Source organism: Phyllobates terribilis, unplaced genomic scaffold (genome assembly GCF_046119375.1).
Source record: "Phyllobates terribilis strain yellow unplaced genomic scaffold, ASM4611937v1 Scaffold_11__3_contigs__length_659146591, whole genome shotgun sequence".
NCBI lineage: Eukaryota > Metazoa > Chordata > Amphibia > Anura > Dendrobatidae > Phyllobates > Phyllobates terribilis.
In genome coordinates, this window is record NW_027362771.1 from 218,805,547 (window position 1) to 218,827,518 (window position 21,972).

At 39.5% G+C, this 21,972-nt stretch overlaps 1 protein-coding gene across 3 annotated transcripts in view; it reads left to right on the forward strand.

Moving 5' to 3' along the window:
- AASS (aminoadipate-semialdehyde synthase) overlaps positions 1–21,972 on the forward strand; it is an 88,837-nt gene that overhangs the window by 59,979 nt on the left and 6,886 nt on the right. For all 3 annotated transcript variants that reach the window (XM_073652057.1, XM_073652055.1, XM_073652056.1), the window contains exons 4-20: positions 2,020–2,104; positions 2,444–2,511; positions 2,641–2,787; positions 3,854–3,932; positions 4,011–4,138; positions 4,333–4,481; positions 6,548–6,670; positions 6,754–6,865; positions 8,186–8,245; positions 8,354–8,421; positions 9,455–9,576; positions 11,171–11,300; positions 14,413–14,523; positions 17,654–17,762; positions 18,862–19,002; positions 20,158–20,325; positions 21,699–21,794. In XM_073652057.1, coding sequence (XP_073508158.1) covers positions 2,020–2,104; positions 2,444–2,511; positions 2,641–2,787; positions 3,854–3,932; positions 4,011–4,138; positions 4,333–4,481; positions 6,548–6,670; positions 6,754–6,865; positions 8,186–8,245; positions 8,354–8,421; positions 9,455–9,576; positions 11,171–11,300; positions 14,413–14,523; positions 17,654–17,762; positions 18,862–19,002; positions 20,158–20,325; positions 21,699–21,794 — 1,896 coding nt within the window. The remainder of the gene's footprint in view (positions 1–2,019; positions 2,105–2,443; positions 2,512–2,640; positions 2,788–3,853; positions 3,933–4,010; positions 4,139–4,332; positions 4,482–6,547; positions 6,671–6,753; positions 6,866–8,185; positions 8,246–8,353; positions 8,422–9,454; positions 9,577–11,170; positions 11,301–14,412; positions 14,524–17,653; positions 17,763–18,861; positions 19,003–20,157; positions 20,326–21,698; positions 21,795–21,972) is intronic.

Consider the following 21,972-nt stretch of genomic DNA (forward strand, 5'->3'; position numbering starts at 1 on the left):
CATGGTTTCCACACAATATGATGCCCTTTCACTCCCCCTCACCTCTACCACACACTGTATGATGGCCCCCCACAGCCCACAACACAGTATGATTACCCCCACTGGAGAATAAAGGTACGCTCCTGACCATTGCTTCTGTTGACACAAAGTAGCTGCAAATGTCAATGGACAGTATGGCGCACAGACAGAAGACGAGGCTTCTCTACCTCTTGTCCTGCAATGCTCCTGCCCAGGTGACGCACTGCCATGTTCTGCTTACAGCTCCATCATGGCGGCAGAGGTCAGGAGTACATTGCACACCTGTTCTCTGGGGATCACACAGTCTGCAGACTTGGACTGATTAAAGGAAGCTGCCTGCCCGCTCCTTTTATGGTCAGTTGATGACATAGGAGACCACATCTATAGATGGGGGGGGCCCTGAGCATGTGCCCCGTCTGCCACCCACCCCTCACCCTGATGCCAATGCCAGCCCTGCCTCCTTCTGTTTCTCACAATGACAAGGCTCTACAAAACATCCAGTTCAAACGTTTCCTCAGGCATATATGGCAATTTAAAAACGTTAAAAGATGAAAAGGTCAACTTATCCCACTAAAAAAGCTTTCATACAATGCCTTCAAAGAAAAAATAATAAAAACGAGAATACAGCTGACTTACATTGACCACCGATCTCTTACATTGTTCTGGAGTAGCAAGATCCAGAGAAAGGGGTAATATGTCTGATGTCCAAACTCTGTGTGTAGTCTGTCATCTGTAAGCGCAGTGAGTCACCCTAATACATGTCATGGGCATGGGAACTGTGTACTTGTTGTAAAGGTGTACATATCTGTGGAAGAGTAATGTCTCCAATTATTTTTTGATTATTATCAGGGTCTTTTTATTAGTTCAGTAACCAGGCCTAGTTCTAATTTGTCATTTTGGGGGTGCTACGTTTCTAATACCCAATCTGTGGGGTGAGCAGCTATGAGAACTTCTCTGCCTTAGCCCCTGATTGAAGAGGGGTGGGTGATGATTAGGATAGTCACAAACTGACGGGGATTGAGGGAGGCAAGTAATGTCTGGATTAAAACTGCTGGGGAAGGTGAGCAGCACTGTAGAATTGCACCTGGGGTATGGTGCATGCTCAGGAGCAATTGCAGAGATAGTAACAGGACTGGAGAGAGGTGGCTGGGTTCAGGAGCTAGCACACATGCTCCAGATTCCAACAAGCCTTTGTGTAACCGCAGAGGTGACCAGTCCCCTTGGCAATGACCAGTGAACAATACACAAAAAAGGACATAGCTGGAGAATGGAGGAAGATGGAAAAAGCAAGCATGTTGCAAACTTGCTTATTTTCCCCCTGTCTACACCAATTTAACAATATGAGAAAAACTGTTTGAAGTTTGTTGATATGACTGTTGCGCTTGTGCTCTGTACTTTCTACCAAAAACACATCTTGGAAGTTCATATATTTATTTTACATAAGAGGAAAATAACTTTGAGGACATATAGGGCACAGATGGACTGACGTGTCTGTGTCACTAATTGCTCCATTTCTTATCAGATTTCAGTGCTGCAACACACCTTTTCTTGAATTATTTGCCAATGGGGAATTAGTTTCCTTTGTCAAAAGGCTGTGTAATAGTCTGGCATTGTCAGCAGTGATTGGTTACTGAGAAGGGGAGACCCCCCTCTCCACGGGTAACCCCCACTAGGAGGGATCACAAAGGAGCTGTACAATTAGAGTGTACAGGAAAATATGTTATGAAGTGTATATGTGTGTGTGTGTGTGTGTGTGTGTGTATATATATATATATATATATATATATATATATATATATATATATATATATATATATATATATATATATATATATATATATATATATATATATATATATATATATATATATATATATATATATACACACACACACACGTTTATTCTGTTTTTGTGTAGCATTATTTTATCTTGTGTTTTTATGGCAATTTTTTTTATTTTAAATACACACTAATTAATTGCATTAATTTTTTCCCTCAAAGGAAATTCGACTAATTGATTATGAAAAAATGATGGATCATAGGGGAATGCGAGTTGTGGCCTTTGGACAATGGGCTGGTGTAGCAGGTACATGTGCTAATTTTCTTGAAGATACCACTTAGGTATATAAATCATCCATCTTACAAGGTGGCACTGTGACGGATATAGGTAGAAATATGAATTCAAACTTTGAAACTAAAAAAAAATCTGTTGAAATGAAAAAGGTGATACATGAAGTTGAAATTGCGCTCTTAAACTATGGCTGTGTAGCTAATACGGCTGTGGAAGCACCATGTTCTAGAGGTGCTCCACGCTGTGATGTGGTCGCCTTTTCTCTAAGCTCTGATGCCATACTTACGTCTGTGAGTGATCTACATTGTGCTCCTAAAAACACCCCAACTGAACACATTCAATCCATCTATGCAGGAATGATCAACATGTTGCATGGATTGGGCCTGAGGTTTCTTGCTCTGGGACACCACACACCTTTCATGGTAAGTTGTGTAAATTGTACTAATATTATATCAGTTATTAAACTGAACCTTGAATAGGTTGATTTTTGGCTTTTAGATTTGTTTAATTTGTTCCATTGTTCCTTTATGCTGTGTTTTTTGTGTTTGCAGCACATAGGTATGGCTCATAACTACCGAAACAGCAGCCAAGCTGTCCAGGCTGTGAGGGATGCGGGGTATGAAATATCTCTTGGCTTGATGCCAAAATCTATTGGACCTCTGACCTTTGTGTTTACTGGGACAGGCAATGTTTCAAAGGTGAGAGAACCTGATTTTCTTCCTTTCACTGTCAAGGACAAATGAAATATGCCAGGATTATGAATGAATGATGTGACTAATGGCTGTTCCAGAAGTCTGTGATAATCAGTCCAATGTCTGATCGCAGTGCATGGACAGGCAACACATGTCCTGACCTGAGCGTAATGGCTTCATAGAAATATATGAAGCTATCACGCTCGGGTCAGGACATGTGCGGCCTGCCCATACATTGCCATCAGACATCAGACCGATTATCATGGACATCTGAAACAGCCCTAAAATATAGGGGAGAGCGAAGATCCTGATTAGAGATGGGAGAATTGTCCATTGGCCAAGTCTGAGGCCAGCTATTTTTAAAAGTGTTGTCTACTACATTTAAAAGCTTTCTCAATAGGCCTAGGGTGCTTAAAAATAATACAAAAAAAAAAGGAACCAAACCTTATTCACCGGTCTCCTGGGCTCCTGACTTCCTCTTCCTATGAGGGAGTCCTGTAATAGCTGCAGCCAATCAGTGGCCTCTGATTGGCTGCAGCCTTGTCTTTCCATCAGAGTTTAAACATTTAGGACGCAGTCAGAAGGCCGTATAAATTGGACCGTGCTCTGACTGGCCAGCGGCTCACCTGACCCGAGCCAGATAGCTACATAGGAATATATGAAGCTGTCACGCTCAGGTCAGGAGAGCTGCCGGCCAGTCCGTACATTGCGGTTTCTTTTATATGGCCGTCTGACTGAGCCCTTAAAGTGAATGATTAATGCAATGGAGAAGATTTGTTGGATAAGTGGCTAAAGAGGCATGTAATAACATATACTGTATTACAAACTTTCTTATCACATCTTGTTCTATTGATTCATGGGGGAGAAATATAAATAGTTTCCTTTCACTTTTAAGAATGAATGTAAATGTTTATTGTCCAGATATTCGGTAATGTGCCTAAAGTTCTAGACTCAGCCAGACACCATTATTCAAAAAGGCTTCCATCTTCCACTGCAGAATTTTACATGAAATGCAAAAAATGCTTGGGTTTATTTATTTTTGCATTTTCTTAATTTCCTTCTCGTAAATTAGGGCGCTCAGGAAATGTTTAATGAATTGCCCTGCGAGTTTGTAGAACCTCATGAGCTGAGAGAAGTTTCCAAGACTGGAGGTAAAACAGATTTCTTAGCAGAGATTTTGTTCTTCCGTGTAATGTCTGCCTCCCAATCATCTTTCATCTTCCCTGTAGATCTCAGAAAAGTGTATGGAACGGTGTTAAGTCGTCATCACCACCTTGTAAGGAAAACCGATGGTGTCTATGATCCAGTAGAATATGACAAGAATCCAGAACTTTATACATCAAGGTTTAATATTGATGTAAGTGTAAAATGTTTCTTTAAAGCAGTAATCTAATACATGTATGAACTAATCAATAAATATGATCTTATATAGCAGTTTACCACCCTATACTTGTGTTGTGTAATGTCTTTTTGTGCTTTTCTATATTGGCCTGTCTATATGACATGGCAACCATACTAATCCATTTTTTTCCTGTTATTTTTTCCCAAAAGATTGCACCTTACACAACTTGTTTAATTAACGGAATATATTGGGATCCACATACCCCCCGTTTGCTCAACAGACAGGATGCTCAGAGGCTGCTCGCTCCGGTTAAGTCTACTGCTGTTGTCACAGAGGGATGTCCAGAACTACCACACAAGTAGGCACTGTTGCTGCACCGCTATCTGCACCGCTATCGGGATGTACTGTACTTGTTTTGTCATGTATACATCTTCAGCGCCGTATTCTATTCTATATTCTATAATGTAGTCTATGTACCACTGCAAGGAATCTACAAGTGAGTGCTAGGCAAAGAAAATTGTCCTAAAGACAGTATCGGAGTATGTGCACTCTTAGGTTTTTGCTGAATCTTTTAGAGATGGTCCGCACTGAAAAATACCTGAAAAATCGCATATTGTAAGAAACTCTTTAAAAAAAATGTGTCTTAGTCATTTCAATTGTAAAACAATTAAGTGTTTTTCTTCCACTTCAGGTTTTGAAAAACACCTGATGGGAGAAGTGAGTGCCCGTCACTTTTTTTAAAGTATCTCCTGATGGAATCTACTCCGAACTAGGCATTGTCCAATCAAAAGGCTGCAAAAAAAAAAAAAAACACTTTTGGAAAAAAAACTCTGCTAAAACACTTGAAAAACTCGTTAAAAACTAAAAACTCCTCAATAAGCTCCAAGGGTATTTGCACACACTCTGAGTTTTATTGCTGAGTTTTTTTTGAGTTGCAACTAAGTGGAAAATCCAAGGATTTGGAGTTTACACTCAATTTCTACCTAGAAACTTCTCAAAAACTCATTGGCAACATACCTTTTAAAAGAGTATTTCCTGAAGCCGATTCCACTGGAAAACTCATCAGTTTGATCACCTCGTAAAAACTTTGCACATTCCTTCTATAAATGTGCGCACAGAGGTTTTTTTAGGAGGTTTTGGGGCTGAACTTGGGTGAAAACTCCAAATCCTCACCAAAAACTTTGAGTCTCTTTTGCAGTTTTCAGAGCAGAAACTGACCAAAACCTCTGTGTGCACATACAAGCGGAAACTGTCCAAAAATCACAAGTTTTGTTTGGAGAGTTGTTAGTATTTAGTCTCTGAAAAACTCTGTGTGAACACACCCAAGACAAGAAACGTGCATGCAGTTTTTGAATTTGGTGTACAATTTTTGAGACCTAATTTGATGCAGCAGGAGGAAGTAGAAGTCATTCCTGTATATTTCTCATTCTTTTTGAAGACATTACAGTCTTTGGTTCAAAATACTGCACCTAAATATACGTAAATTCATCCTAAGAATAAATTCGCATGGGACGTATTTGCTGCCGTAAATCTCTAGTAAAATATAATAGCAGGCAAGTGGATGAGATTGCGTAACCACATGGCATGTGGATTATGTTGTGGATTTGTTTCGCCACCCATTTTCAGTGTAGCAGCGGTGATATCCACAGTGAATCTGCATAGACATTTGCATTCAGATTTCATTGCAACTTTGCACCGATAACTGCAGCTGTAAGTTTCTGCTGCATGTATATGTGCCCCTAAAGGAATTTTCCCAACTAATTGCCAGTGCTGTCCATCGAGTCCTCTTGAGTATGAAATTCTCACTGACCCCCTTAGATGCGAAAACCATGTCCAAGTAAAGCAAGTCTGGGAAAGTTTTGTCACCTTTTCCTTTATTTCTCAGGATCAGTGGGAGTCCACTTATAATAAAAATAAAGTGCCTCATTAGAATGGAGTGGTGACCATGCACATACGCCAATCCTCTATTCATTGTGTGTGGGTACTGCCGGAGATAGCAGAAGACAATGACTTTGGCTGGGGTGCACATATGCGTCCATCGCTCGTTCCAGACGGTTCGCTTGGTTACTAAGATTGGTCGGAGTCCCAACATTTGGACCCCCAGTGGTCAGCAGGCTATCACCTATCTTAGCAAAGTTGGGAAAACTCCTTTTACGTGACAAGTCCTTAGTTGAGATGGGGAAACATTGCTTTTCATGTGCCTAATCCTCAGTTCCAGTATTTCTATAGTCTCCCTGTACTTGTTCTTTTTCCACTTTTCGTGTCATGTTTTGTGACTGCCATTAAATCTACTGTTATAATGTAGATAATTGCATTTATCTGAATATGCAGCATGTCCAGCCTATAAGAGGGAGATGGTCTTGTGCTTCCATCTCGCTTTAGTGTTTTGTTCCACGTCCTAAATGTGTTCTTTTAATTCTTCAGACTTTTAGCCATCGGTGACATCTCAGCAGACACTGGGGGATCCATAGATTTTATGACTGAATGTACCACCATTGATATGCCATTTTGCATGTATGACGCTGACCAGCATATTATTCATGACAGGTAAGTCGTATTCTTCTTTATTTTCATATATGAAACCCAATGAAACCCTTTACTTCTGGAATAAACTTGTTACTTTGTTCTAGTGTTGAAGGAAATGGTATTCTGATGTGCTCGATTGATAATTTGCCTGCGCAGCTTCCTATTGAAGCCACGGAGTACTTTGGAGACATGTTGTTCCCTTACGTTGAGGAGATGGTAGGTATACCAAGCCTTTCTTTGGATCTATTTTTAAAGCATTTTTGTGGACCTTTTGTGGTCAAATTACTCAGTTTCTTAGGCTAAGACAGTACATTTTTTATTTTTCCAGGAAAGTTCTTTGTATAGCTGTGAGCTGTAGATTTATAAGATTTTAGGTCTGTTAGTGGTGAATGGATAGCTTTAGTTCTTATAAGTTAATCTCCGTCTGGCAGTCCTTTCAAGGTAAGCTTGTGATGCATTAAGAAGGGAAGAGTGCCAATATTCCATGTATATGAAATAAGCGGAGCGCTGAGGTCCTGGGGTCACCCGGAGTGTAATGCCTAGAAGGTTTACAAGTGTCATGTGGTTACTTTGTTCTTTTCTGTTACATTACTGTTTCAAGGCTGAGTAGTATGGCAGTTAATACACTGTAGAAACTGAGGACTGGAAATCATTTTATAGCATTAGAAGTAATAGACGTCTCGTAGGGAAATTCCGACCAGTGTTCCCTGGATGCAGGTAAAAGTTTCCCAGCCGCTGCCGCTCCACTGCTGATGGTCCGGTGCTCCCCCAGACGATCTTGGTTTCTATTGTGGCACTTACTGTAATTGTCTGCATAAGCGCAGATCTGCAGCAATCGTATGCCAATACAATATAGCTTTGTCCCCAGCATGGGAGGGGATCACCGCACACTTTGCACATGTCTACAGCTACTCAGACAAGCTCTAAAACTTGGGACAGGACAAAATATGGACATAGTGGGCTGTGAAATTTCTGGGCGGAAATTGTCTGCAAAAAAAAAAATTATCATGTTAGTTTTTGATCTAATATGCCAATTAAACTTGCTGATTCTAGAGAATGGGCCTGTTAATAAATACTAACATCCACGTACACTCCGAGTGAGGGCTGTTTCCATTGTTTAATGGGTAGGAGAATATATATATATATATATATATATATATATATATATATATATATATATATATATATATATATATATATATATATATATATATATATATATATATATATATATATATATATATATATATATATATATATATAATATATATATATACAGCCAAAAATGGATGAAACTCTGACCTAGCACATTAATAAAAAACTAGCACATAAAATATGTATAAAAAAAAAAACCTTCCGACACCTGAATGGCTGAATGGGGCCTTAATCTTCATTGTACTAGGGTAGCAGGGGTTTAAAGGGTACTCATGCAATCCGCAATGGTCTACTTTACGACGTGCTCTTCTAGTTTTTGATGCTGTTTTTTGCTTTAGACCTGACCCATTCCTGTGTAAATTTGTCTTTCCCCCTCTTCAGCTGATGTCCAATGCTACAAAATCAATTGACCAGGAAAAATTTTCTCCTGTTGTTCGGGATGTAAGTCTTTATACCTTTCTGTCCTTTTAATAATCTATACTTCTTGACTTTGATAACATTTTGAACAATACTTTTTTATGTTTTCTCATTTGTAATTTGAAAACCCAGGCAGTGATTGCAAGCAATGGTACACTGATGCCTAAATACAAGTATATCCAGAAGCTCAGGGAGAGCAGGTAAAGTCACTTCTATTCCTTTCTTATGATGCTACTTATTATCCTGCTTTATCATTTTAGGACTCTCCCACAAAAAATACCCCTAGTGTTGTCAGGCATAAACTAGTGGCTGCTGCATGGAATTTAGCCTGTGACTACTTGGAGGCAATTAGGGGCTGCCTGGTGGCACAGTGGTTAGCATTGTTGCTTCAAATCCCACCAAGGACAACATCTGCAAGGAGTTTGTATGTTCTCCCCGTGTTTCCTTGATTTTTCTCCCACACTCTAAAGACATACTGATAGGGAATTTAGGTTAGGAGTCCCAATGGGGACAGTGAAGAGGATGTCTGTGAAGCGCTATGAAATATGATGGCGCTATACAAGTGCGTAAAATAAAGGAATAATGCTATAGCTAAAGATAAATTCAATTTGCTGAATGATGTTTCTTAATTATGAGACGTACGATTTGTACAGAGAGGTCTTTGATATTTAAAAAGAAGTCGTTGCCTTCACGACCATTGTCTGCAGTCAGTCACATAACTCACGTCGGTGGGTGTGATTTATCCAGGTTACAGGGAAAACCCATATACTATCACAAAATGCCCATTGCTGAGAACAAAAAAAAAATAGGACTTCTTACCTTAATGATCCATCAGGTACCCCATTGATCTCTATGGGTCCTCTTTTGTTCAGAAGGGGTATGTTACTGGTGTAGTGATTGTTTGCAGCGGTCACATCTGTATGCAAGAAAAAGGATGGGCATGGGACAGCAGGAATCAGTAAGGGAATATTTTCTATCACAATTTGCCTCTTGTCACTCATATCTTACTTTTGTCCCTTTTCCGGCTTCCAACATATCAGTCTCAAGAAAGAACTGGCCAATCCCTTGTGGCCTCAAGTGTCCCATCCTTTTTTCTATAAGTGGTTTTAATGCTATGGCTGATCAATGTTTTTGATGGGATAATTCTGATTGGGCTGCTTAGATTATTAGGTTTTCTGATTTTCATTTTACTTTTGATCCACGAATGTTAATGTGGTTTTGTTTAATTACCAGAGAGTATGCCCAGTTAATGACTGTGGGATCGAAGAAGAGGATTCTGGTGCTTGGATCTGGTTATGTTTCAGAACCCGTTATAAGTTATCTCACAAGAGATCCTAATGTTGAAATTACTGCAGGTAATAAATAACTATTGTCAACTTTTGACATCTTGTTCTTATCTACTGATCTGTGATAAAATAGATAAGGGATATTTCCACCTTTTTGTTTTACAGTTTATAAATGGGTATAACATAAAGAAAAGTTAAGGAAGTTAAAAATCCTTATTTTTAGGTTGCATTGCAATGGAAATGCAAACTTTCCTGCTGTTACTCCACAGATAACAGCTGATTGCTGGTGGTCCCTGCACCATGACACCCTGTGAGAACCTTATTTCTGGGAGCTAAAAAAAACAGTTGACCAGACCTTTAATAACTTTTCTGATTTTGGGGTCCTTCTAGTGTTTTTGCATCTTTTATGCAATGGATCTGTCATCTACATGAATTTAGTCTCTTTGATCCTAGAAGGGAGCAGAGAACTGGAATTGAAACTCACAGGTGTCAACAGGGCGCTACTCCACTTTTTACATGGAGTAATTTTACTTTATAAATTGTTGAAAGTGGAGTAGTGATGAGCGAGCGTGTTCTGTTAACCCTTTCGGCAAGCATGTTCGGGTGCTCGCTAAGTATTTTTGACATGCTCGAATGTTATGTTTGAGTCACTTCATGTGCATGATTTGCGACTGGTGGACAGCTTTAATACATGTGAGGAATGCCTAACAAACAGGCATTCCTCACATGTACTAAAGCTGTCAAACAGTCGCAAATCATGCATATGGAGTGAAAACGTAAATCTCGAGTAACGAGCATGCTCGCTCATCTCTAAACTTGAGGTCTCTTGGCTCTTGTTCTGATAAGGTGGATTTGATGGAATACAACAGGTGATAAGATGCATGATGGACTATTTTCTTAACGGATGGATTATTTTATGTTCTCATTTAGATGAAGATGTTCTCAGTATGCATTATGAGTTTTACATACGACTAAATAGGAACCCAGATCCATTGTATTGAAGCCTCATCTCCTTCTTTGCCAGATCCACTGGGCCCTTCCATCCATAAAATGACTACAGATGGAAGGGTATGTGTTGGACTCATCACCCAACCTTCTCCTTTAAGGCTACGTTCATACTATCAGTATTTCACATCAGTATTTGTAAGCCAAAACCAGGAGTGGAACAATCAGAGGAAACGTATAATAGAAACAGGTCACCACTTCTGTTTTTATCACCCACTCCTGGTTTTGGCTTACAAACACTGATGTAGAATACTGACCAATTACTGAACGTGTGAACGTGGCGTAAGAAATCTACTCCGTCTTCTCCATAGAGAAAGTTTGCGCCTGCACTAAAGACTGGTCACATAACCGCCCATCTACAGCTGTCTTATGAACAGGAGTGCCCTGTGGACTTACAATTGAACAAAGGGCATTCTTGGCTTCACGAATATGAAGAAAGCAAAATAACAGATCAACCTTTAAAAAAAGGATATCTTAGTAATGTGTGCATTTTTTACACAAATTGGTTAATATTCTCTATAAATTGACCAACCCCTTTAATGAATCTGGCTAATAAATTATTAATGTATGGATGATTATTAGGCCATGCATTTGAATCCACTAAAGGTGTGCTCGGACTATTAAATTGAAGTGCTTTACTTAATATTTGTTTTTCCAGTGTCCATGATTAAAGATCAAGTGGATCATTTATCAAAGAAGTACAACAACACAACCCCACTGGAGATGGACGTCTTCAAGAGTGAAGAGAAATTGTCCTCTCTAGTGAAGAAACATCAGCTTGTTGTCAGGTTACTGTAGCCATTTTCACTATGTCAACAATCTATAAGTTTTCTGATTTTCAGATGCACTATATGGGCAAAAGTATGTAGATCGTTTTGAGTTCAGATATTTTAGCTAACCAGGTGCATACAATCAGGCACACAGCCATGCAATCTCTAGTTTTAGTGAATCATACTATAGAGTTCAGTAACTGTTAATCCTGTACTGTTTTAAGATGCCACCTTTGCCACAAGTCATTTGTGAAACTTTTGATCTGCTTATCACTGTTGTTGTGTGGTGGAAGAGTAACAGTTCAACCCCATGGCGGTAGACCGTGCACTATCAGGTTTGGATGATCAACAAACTTCTACTGGTGGTGGATGTGTGTGTGGGGGGGTCAGGTGTCCACGTATTTTTGCCCATAAATGATATCTCCTTCAAATTACTATTGTACTAGTAGTATGCTAAATAATGGAAAACAAATTCTACATTCACCCAAAACAAGTGTTGTTTTTTTCTGTTATTTAAAAAATAGATTTCAAATGTCCCAAAATTGAATCATTACGCAAAAACATCCCTTGCTGTTTTTGTAAGTTTGCCCACTGACAAAGACATGAACAGTCCATAATTTTAAGGGTAGGTTAATTTTAACATTGAGAGATAGAATATCCCAAAAAAATCAAGAAAATCACATTGTATAAATTAGATAATTTTTTTTGCATTTTGCAAAAGAGAAATAAGCATTTGATTCCTCTGGCAAACAATACTTAATATTTGGTGGCAAAACTGTTGAGAAGCACAGCAGTCAGACGTTTTTTGTAGTTGATGATGAGGTTTGCGCACATGTCAGGAGGAATTTTGGTCCACTCCTCTTTGAGATCATCTCTAAATCATTCAGATTTTGAGGCTGTCGCTTGGCAACTCAGAGCTTCAACTCCCTCCGTAAGTTTTCTATGGGATTAAGGTCTGGAGACTGGCTAGGCCACTCCATGACCTTACTGTGCTTCTTTTTGAGCGACTCCTTTGTTGCCTTGGCTGTATGTTTTGGGTCATTGTCTTGCTGGAAGACCCAGCCACGACCCATTTTTAATGTCCTAGCGGAGGGAAGGAGGTTGTCACTCAGGATTTTACGGTACATTGCTCCATCCATTCTCTCATTGATGCAGTGAAGTAGTTCTGTGCCCTTAGCAGAGAAACAACCCCAAAACATAATGTTTCCACCTCCATGCTTGACAGTGGGGACGGTGTTCTTTGGGTCATAGGCAGCATTTCTCTTCCTCCAAACACGGCGAGTTGAGTTCATGCCAAAGAGTTCAATTTTTGTCTCATCTGACCACAGCACCTTCTCCCAAAAACTCACAGAATCATCCAGGTGTTCATTGGCAAACTTCAGACGGGCCTGCACATGTGCCTTCTTGAGCAGGGGGACTTTGCGGGTACTGCAGGATTTTAAACCTTTAAGGCGTAATGTGTTACCAATGGTTTTCTTGGTGACTGTGGTCTCAGCTGCCTTGAGATCATTAACAAGTTCCCCCCCATGTAGTTTTAGGCTGTTCTCTCACCTTCCTCATGATCAAGGATACCCCACGAGGTGAGATTTTGCATGGTGCCCCAGATTGATGTCGATTGACAGTCATTTTGTATTTCTTCCATTTTCTTACTATTGCACCAACAGTTGTCTCCTTCTCACCCAGCGTCTTACTTATGGTTTTGTAGCCCATTTCAGCTTTGTGCTGGTCTATGATCTTGTCCCTGACATCCTTAGAAAGCTCTTTTTTTTAAAATCAGATATTTTTTATTAAAATATTTTCAACATTACAAATAAACAACAGTGAGACATCACCAAACTGGTAGTGCCTCTCAAAACCCACCCATTCCTCTTCCCCCCCCCCCCACCCATTACAACCCCAAGAACCATATGACAAGAGCAAATTTTGTTATTACAGACCGTGTACTATCATATAGCTTATTTGACCGTTAAGGCATTGATAAATTAATCCAAGGATATATAGCATAGCATCTGACAATCAGCAATTAGTTATACAGAATATGGGAGACCACAACATTTCAATCTCAAGTGATATTTAAATTAGACATGACATAATGACCATGAAACATGCTCCATTTACCCCAGATTTTGTCAAATTTACGTATAGCCTTCCTTTTTTTGTACACTCCCTCTTCTAATCTTAATAAAAGATGCATTCTATCCAGGAATTCTTGGAACCTGAGAGGGGAGGGATCCAGCCAATGTGCGGCTATAAGCTTTCTGACCTGGTATAGAGTCCTCTTAATGGCTATTATTTCATCCTCTTCACATCCTATTATTTCCACAATTAGAAAGCTCTTTGGTCTTGCCCATGTTGTAGAGGTTACAGTCTGACTGATTAATTGAGTCTGTGAACAGGAGTCTTTTATACAGGTGACTATGTAAGACAGCTGTTTTTAATGCAGGTAACGAGTTGATTAGGAGCGTCTAACTGGTCTTTATGAGCCAGAACTCATAATGGTTTGTAGGGGATCAAATACTTATTTCTCACTGCAAAATGCAAATAAACTTATCTAATTTATACAATGTAATTTTCTTGATTTTTTTTTTTTTTTTTTTTGGATATTCTATCTCTCAATGTTAAAATTAACCTACCCTTAAAATTATAGACTGTTCATGTCTTTGTCAGTGGGCAAACTTAAAAAAACAGCAAGGGATCAAACAATTATTTCCTTCACTGTATATGTAAACAGCAAAAAAAATAAAATAACATGGTGGTTGGAAGGCATAAATTAAAAAGCTAAAGAAAATCGCAGTGTTCTGATGATACATTCTTAACTGTGCCAACTGTATCAAACTTAAATACTTTGCTACAGAAATAAATCCTAAAGTCTTGGAGTTTGAATAAGCTGATTTCTGTCGATCGTTTGAGCTGGATGTGCTGCTATGTGCAGAAACTTGCTTGTTTCATTAGTAATTGTTGCCATCTCTTCTTTATTAGTTTCCATTGCTAAAGACATCTTCAAACAACCCATGTGTTGAATTGATTTTATAGGTTTGGTGGTCTTTTAAATGTAAAATGTGCCCCTATTCCACAATGCAATACCTCCATGTTCTTGTCACTTACACTTGTCTGTTATTGCAATTTTCAGTTTACTGCCCTACTCTGCGCATCCATTAGTGGCCAAGAAATGCATCAAGAATAAGGTGAACCTGGTAACTGCCAGCTACTTAACACCCTCGATGAAAGAACTCCAGCAGAGGTATAATATATGTCAGTTTTTGAGCTACCTTTTTTAGAATGTTAATCAAACATTTGCAAAGCATGTAAATGGTTCTTCCGACCGTCCATGCGGTGTACATAGACTTGATGGTTCTACAAGGTTCACTTTTCCAGCATTTGGAGTATGATTTTATATGGACCAACTTATACTTTAAAAAAATGTAGCATTCTTCATCTTGACTTTCTTGGCATTTATTTTATCACTTATAGATTTATCTCACATTCTATTTTCTTTGCGTTGCTTACCTCATCAGCAGGTAAGTGGCCTAGAACAGCGCTTACTGCACCTTTTTTTTTTTTCTGGCATTGAATGTTCTTGTCTCAACCATTAGTTTGCTACCCATTCATGCACTACATGCATACATTTAAAAGGATTTTTGCTACCTCATTAGAGAGCAGAATGATGGGCTACTTGATGTAGTTTTGATAATCTACTGCTAATAAAATAGTGATTTTTATCACTAGAGGCAAGGACTGTGGAGTCGGTAAGCCAAAATGCCAACGACTCAATTTCCCTGACTCCACAGCCCTGCCTCACTACTGAGCGTGTACATAAAGTGCAGCACAGATTCATCTCAACTAAAAGCCGAGATCCTTCGATCAGGAACAGAACAGACATTTATAGGACATTTCATAACTTTGTCAAATTCTTATGAAAACATTTACAGCACATCCTGCATTGTACTACTCTACCCAATGTAGCATATATTTTAGGAGTCTGAGTCACCAAATCCGACTCTGACTCAACCAAAATGGACACCCACTCCGACTCCACAGCCCTGGCTAGAGAACTAGTAATCTTGCTACCATGTAGTCCTACATATTTATGAGTGTTGTATAACCCCAACCCCGCCACTGATTGCCAGCTCTCTGCCTGTCACAGAAAGCTGCCAACCAGTGGTGTGTGCTTGGTTATACAGAGCTCAGCATTCAGAGAACTGATAGATCTGCAGCAGGTAAGATAATAATTTTATCAAAACTGCAGCAAACAGCCCAGTAAATAATACATCTCTAGGATCGGGGTCCCTGCCCCTACATCATATTGCTCTTAGATGTTGTAGCAAAATCCTGGTGACAGATTCCCTTTAACAAGTCTACTTGGTTCCTTTATAGTCATTTTTCGGCAACATGTTTGGCTTGACAGTTGCTTATTCTCCAGTTTTGAAGAGTTTCATGGTCTTCTGATGCTGCTTAACTCTATAACTGCATGAATTGTTATGTATTTTGCTTTCACAATATAATATTTTTCCTTTTAACAAGTTGAACCCTGGAACTCTATATATTATCTCCTTTATCATGCAGACACAACAGTACATACAGTACAGACCAAAAGTTTGGACACACTTTCTCATTTAAAGATTTTTCTGTATTTTCATGACTATGAAAATTGTACATTCACACTGAAGGCATCAAAACGTGGAATTATATACTTAACAAAAAAGTGTGAAACAGCTGAAAATATGTCTTATATTCTAGGTTCTTCAAAGTAGCCACCTTTTGCTTTGATGACTGCTTTGCACACTCTTGGCATTCTCGTGATGAGCCTCAAGAGCTAGTCACCGGAAATGGTCTGCCAACAATCTTGAAGGAGTTCCCAGAGATGCTTAGCACTTGTTGGCCCTTTTTGCCTTCACTCTGCGGTCCAGCTCACCCCAAACCATCTCGATTGGGTTCAGGTCTGGTGACTGTGGAGGCCAGGTTATCTGGCGTAGCACCCCATCACTCTCCTTACACAGCCTGGAGGTCTGTTTGTGGTCATTGTCCTGTTTAAAAATAAATGATGGTCCAACTAAATGCAAACCGGATGGAATAGCATGCCGCTGCAAGATGCTGTGGTAGCCATGCTGGTTCAGTATGCCTTCAATTTTGAATAAATCCCCAACAGTGTCACAAGCAAAGCACCCCCACACCATCACACTTCCTCCTCCATGCTTCACGGTGGGAACCAGGCATGTAGATTCCATCCGTTCACCTTTTCTGCATCGCACAAAGACACGGTGGTTGGAACCGAAGATCTCAAATTTGGACTCCTCAGACCAAAGCACAGATTTGCACTGGTCTAATGTCCATTCCTTGTGTTCTTTAGCCCAAACAAGTCTCTTCTGCTTGTTACCTGTCCTTAGCAGTGGTTTCCTAGCAGCTATTTTACCATGAAGGCCTGCTGCACAAAGTCTCCTCTTAACAGTTGTTGTAGAGATGTGTCTGCTGCTAGAACTCTGTGTGGCATTGACCTGGTCTCTAATCTGAGCTGCTGTTAACCTGCGATTTCTGAGGCTGGTGACTCGGATAAACTTATCCTCAGAAGCAGAGGTGACTCTTGGTCTTCCTTTCCTGGGGCGGTCCTCATGTGAGCCAGTTTCTTTGTAGCGCTTGATGGTTTTTGCAACTGCACTTGGGGACACTTTCAAAGTTTGCCCAATTTTTCGGACTGACTGACCTTCATTTCTTAAAGTAATGATGGCCACTCGTTTTTCTTTACTTAGCTGCTTTTTTCTTGCCATCATACAAATTCTAACAGTCTATTCAGTAGGACTATCAGCTGTGTATCCACCAGACTTCTGCACAACACAACTGATGGTCCCAACCCCATTTATAAGGCAAGAAATCCCACATATTAAACCTGACAAGGGCCCACCTGTGAAGTGAAAACCATTTCCGGTGACTACCTCTTGAAGCTCATCAAGAGAATGCCAAGAGTGTGCAAAGCAGTCATCAAAGCAAAAGGTGGCTACTTTGAAGAACCTAGAATATAATACATATTTTCAGTTGTTTCACACTTTTTTGTTAAGTATATAATTCCACATGTGTTAATTCATAGTTTTGATGCCTTCAGTGTGAATGGACAATTTTCAAAGTCATGAAAATACAGAAAAATCTTTAAATGAGAAGGTGTCCAAATTTTTGGTCTGTACTGTACATTGTTCATATTTCCTGGTAACTATTGTTCTGTGATGTGGTATAATACTGTATGTAAATATTGGATATATCAGTCCTTGAAAACTTGCAGAGTCCTGTGATTATTCATAGTGATACATGCATAGAAGCCGCTATTGCTGCGCAGCATGACACGTGGCCACTGGACACTTATGTGTGTTTGTATTTCTTTGTAGTGTAGAGGATGCTGGGATCACCATTGTTGGTGAAATGGGTTTGGATCCAGGTCTTGACCATATGTTGGCTATGGAATGCTTTGATAAAGCTAAAGATGTCAGCGCAAAGGTACTAATCAAGAGGTTACTACATAACTTATGGGTTTCTTTTTATGTTTATTCAGTTTCAAGAAGATTCCCATCCAAAACTGAAAATAGTAATATATTAGTAAATCGTTTCCTTAATTTTTGCTTAAAGCACCACTCCATCGGTTTTTTGTTTTTTTTATTGCATGGCTGGAGTGGTGCTTTAAGTGTAAGTCCCCTGCCCCCTGTCTCGTACTCCCCTGCATCATCCGTTTCCAGCGTCGCTCTTGTTGGTCTCCAGCGAAAAGTGACCTGCCGTCAGTTCCAGTGTTTCATGGAGCGTGTCGGAGGTCACTTTTCAATACATCTCTATGAGAGCCTTGTTCTGGCTTTCATAGAGTTGCATTGAGCTCTTGAGACGTAACTTCTGCCAGCCAGCCACTTGCAGGAACAATATGTCGCCATGGGACCAGAGCGGCGTTGGTAAAAGGTGAAGCCGCTGGAAAGCGTGTATAAGAATGGGGGCACGGGGCTTATATTTAAAGCGCCATTCCAGCCCTGAAAAAAACAAACGCTGGAGTGGTGCTGTAAATGAAAACCCCGAATGAACAGACATTTAGAAATGTACCTTATTGTTATGCAAATAAACTGTCTTGGAGAACATGCTCTCTTAGAGTACTAGCCGGCCTATAATTAAAGATTTACCCCTTTTAATGAGCCTTGTGAAAGGACAAGGGTTGGTGCAAGGCTTGTTAGTGTTGGCCATTGATTTGATGGGTAGATATTTCTCCTAAGTGGCCCTTGCAAGACTGCTTATGTCATTGAGTGAGCTACTTTGCTTATGTTTCCCCCATGTACAAGAAGTTTGTATTCTCTCACTGTGTTTGCGTGGGTTTCCTCCGGGTATTCCCGATTTCTCCCAGATCCCAAAGACATAATGATAGGGGATTTAAATTGTGAGCTCTAATGGGGACAGTGATGGTAAGTTTGTAAAGCGTTGCGGAATATGTTGGTGCTATGAATTTAAGGTAAATAAAACAGTACTTACCCCAAGTTCCTTCTTGCTAGATGTACTGAAACTCCCCCGAGCAAGGGTTGTGTGAAATATGCTGTCCTTGGTAATAATGTTTTGTTTTCTGCAGGTGGAGTCCTACATATCTTTTTGTGGAGGCCTTCCAGCCCCTGAATGCTCTGACAATCCACTAAGGTATAAGTTCAGCTGGAGCCCTCTGGGTGTTCTCCTAAACACAATACAGCCTGCCACTTATTTAAAGAATGGAAAGGTTAGTGAAATGCCATTTTTAAGACCTAAAATGCTATGTAACATACAATTTTGTTTTTTGATCTTCCATCATTTTTGAAAATGCATAGAGGATATTGCAGTAGATCTTATTGAGCATTAGAAGGTTTGAGTGGCGCAAACCTTTTCATACAAGGCCTCATGGACATCCCATGTTATTGTTTTACATGTTGTAAGATGGACCCATAGTGGTGCAAAGACCTCTCTTGTGCGTCCAATATGTGACGGAGTTTATAACCCCAGATGACGCTGCACTTTACAGCGATACACATGGGGTACCTCCTACTGATACACCCCTGTTGCTTTTGGCAGGACTCCCTCAGGGTTATTCCCCTCTTCCGTAGATGCCTGTAAGTTATCTCCTGTCATGCTCCTTACAAGACTTCAGCATTAACCCTACCTTTTGGGGTGCTTTTAATTAATCTCCTGACCAAATCCCCCTTCTTCCTTTTCAGATCTAGTGACATGCATCCCTTTTTCTGCTGTGTTCCACATGACTTACCTGACATAATATTATACGTATTTCAAATTTATTAGGGTTTCATGTTCTCCATTACTTTAATTTTACATGGGTATTATCTCATGATACTATATATGTTGGGCGGCACAGCGGCTCAGTGGTTAGCACTTCAGCCTTGCAGCTATGGGGTCCTGGGTTCTAATCCCACCAAGAACAACCTCTGCAAGGAGTTTGTATGTTCTCCCTGTGTTTGTATGGGTTTCCTCTGGGTTCTCCAGTTTCCTCCCACACTCCAAAGACATACAGATAGGGAATCTAGATTGTGATAATGTATATAAAGCGCTGCAGAATATGTTTGCGCTATATAAAAATAAAACATTATTTATTTTTATAGACTCCTAGTTCTGTCTTTAGCCATTAGTTCCATATATCACATCTGTGATTCGATGCACAGTTCTCAGCTCTTCTTATCTAAATTTGGCAGATCAGGAAACCCGCGGTCAATCTGTGCATCGCGTTCAGAGTACTGACCGCTAAACATGGTTGTGTGAAATCGGCCTTATGTCTCTTCTTACAAACACTCATGTATGAGATATCTTTACATCCTAATAAAGTAATGATAAAAGCGAACACCTGTATTAACCTAAGTACATGTTGTTTTTTATCCTGTCTTCATAGTTTGTTAATATTGCTTCTGGGGGCTCATTGCTTGAGTCCGTCACAGACATGGATTGGTTTCCTGGCTTGAATCTAGAAGGCTTCTCTAACAGGGATAGTACAAAGTATGCTGAACCCTATGGGATTCAGTCTGCTCATACCCTCATGAGAGGAACACTGAGGTACAAGGTAAGTTCTGGCCATTTAAGGGCTTGAACACTAAATGGAAGCCATCGCTGATTTACAGGATGGGTAATAATTTGATAATCGCTGGGAGAATGGAACTAGATTATGGTTCTCATATATTTAATGCCATTTCAGATGTTTTCTGTAAATTTTAGCGAGGTGTGAACAAGTTCATAGAATGAGTGTGTAAAGTTGTACAGAGAAGCTTTGACTAATAACATTGATAATGTTAATTGAACATAAGATCACGTTAACCAGTTCAAGGATGGCCATTCTCCCCCATTCATGACCAGGCATCGTCTTCTTTTTCGTACATGTTTGAAGAGCCATAAAAATGTTTCTTATTTTGGGTATTCAAATAGTTTATTTTTCTTGATAAGTGAGGTTTTTATAAAATATATTAGTTTTATTTTTATTGCTCAATATTGGGGAAAATCAAAAAGATAAAAAAGTCAAATGGAAAATGTGTCTCTCACTACCACCAAGGACCACTAAATGCATGTTAAGTTGTGGTCCCCAATTGTTTTTCTGTATTGGATATGTGTTTTTTTATAGTGGCGAGGCTAGAAACTAGCAGAAGTTGTTTTCAAAATTGTTTTATTTATTTATTTTTTCTCTTTTTTTTTTTTTTCCCTTTTCTTAATGTGTGAAATAAACAATAAATAATCTTCCCCATAAGAACATGAAATATTTTTTGAGATAAATGTCAACATTCATTGCCCAATTTACCTGCATAGGAGCTTGAGTTAGAGGTAAATTTAGGCCCCTGTCTGCACTGCCTAGCTGATATAAGTTTGCTAGCATGGAGCAGCTTCTGCTCGCTCTGGGCACCAGGCGCTCACATGATCGCTGGTGGAATTTCTGGTACTGTATACACAGTATTCAGGAAGGCAGACATGGTAATCAACTGTCTCTGCCTCCTCTATGGGGGAGTTCACCCATCTCTGACATCCGGCTCCCAGTTTGATTTGCAAATTTTGGGAAGGTTAAAATATGTGTGATTAGAGGTAATTAACCCCATAATGTAAAACTTTCTTCCTCAAAATTTGTGCCAGAGAGAACTTGCTTTTTGATCCAGATGTTCATTAACCTTTTCATCATCATGGGAATTAAAGTAAAGACCTGGTATTGAAGTGAAGCACTGGAATTTTCCTACAATTTTGATTGCGTTCTATAATGAAGAACCTGATTCACTTTTGATTTTTATGTTTTTCTTTGCAATTTAAAATTTCTTAGTACAGCAACAATTTTTGAGCTTAAAATATGATTGTTATTAATTCCAAAATTAAGTTATTGGTAATAAACAATTTATTTAATTTAAAGAGCGGTGATCCTTACTACTTTCAGTTACAATCCATGCATTTTTATTTGTGTAGGGATTTGCTAAAGCAATGAGTGGCCTTGTGAAATTGGGATTAATAAACGCTGATCCCTGTCCACTGCTGGCCACGGATGCACCAGCGATAACATGGGTGAGTGTAGCCATGGGGTTTGCTCTATCATAAATAAATAATTTTTTCTATGAGTTTATATGTACATATATTCGGGGACAAAAATATTGAGGCTCACACCTCTTAATGGGAACCTGTCACCTGATTCATGCAGCCCAAACTGTGGGCAGCATGAATCAGAGGCTTGCTGTATGGTTGC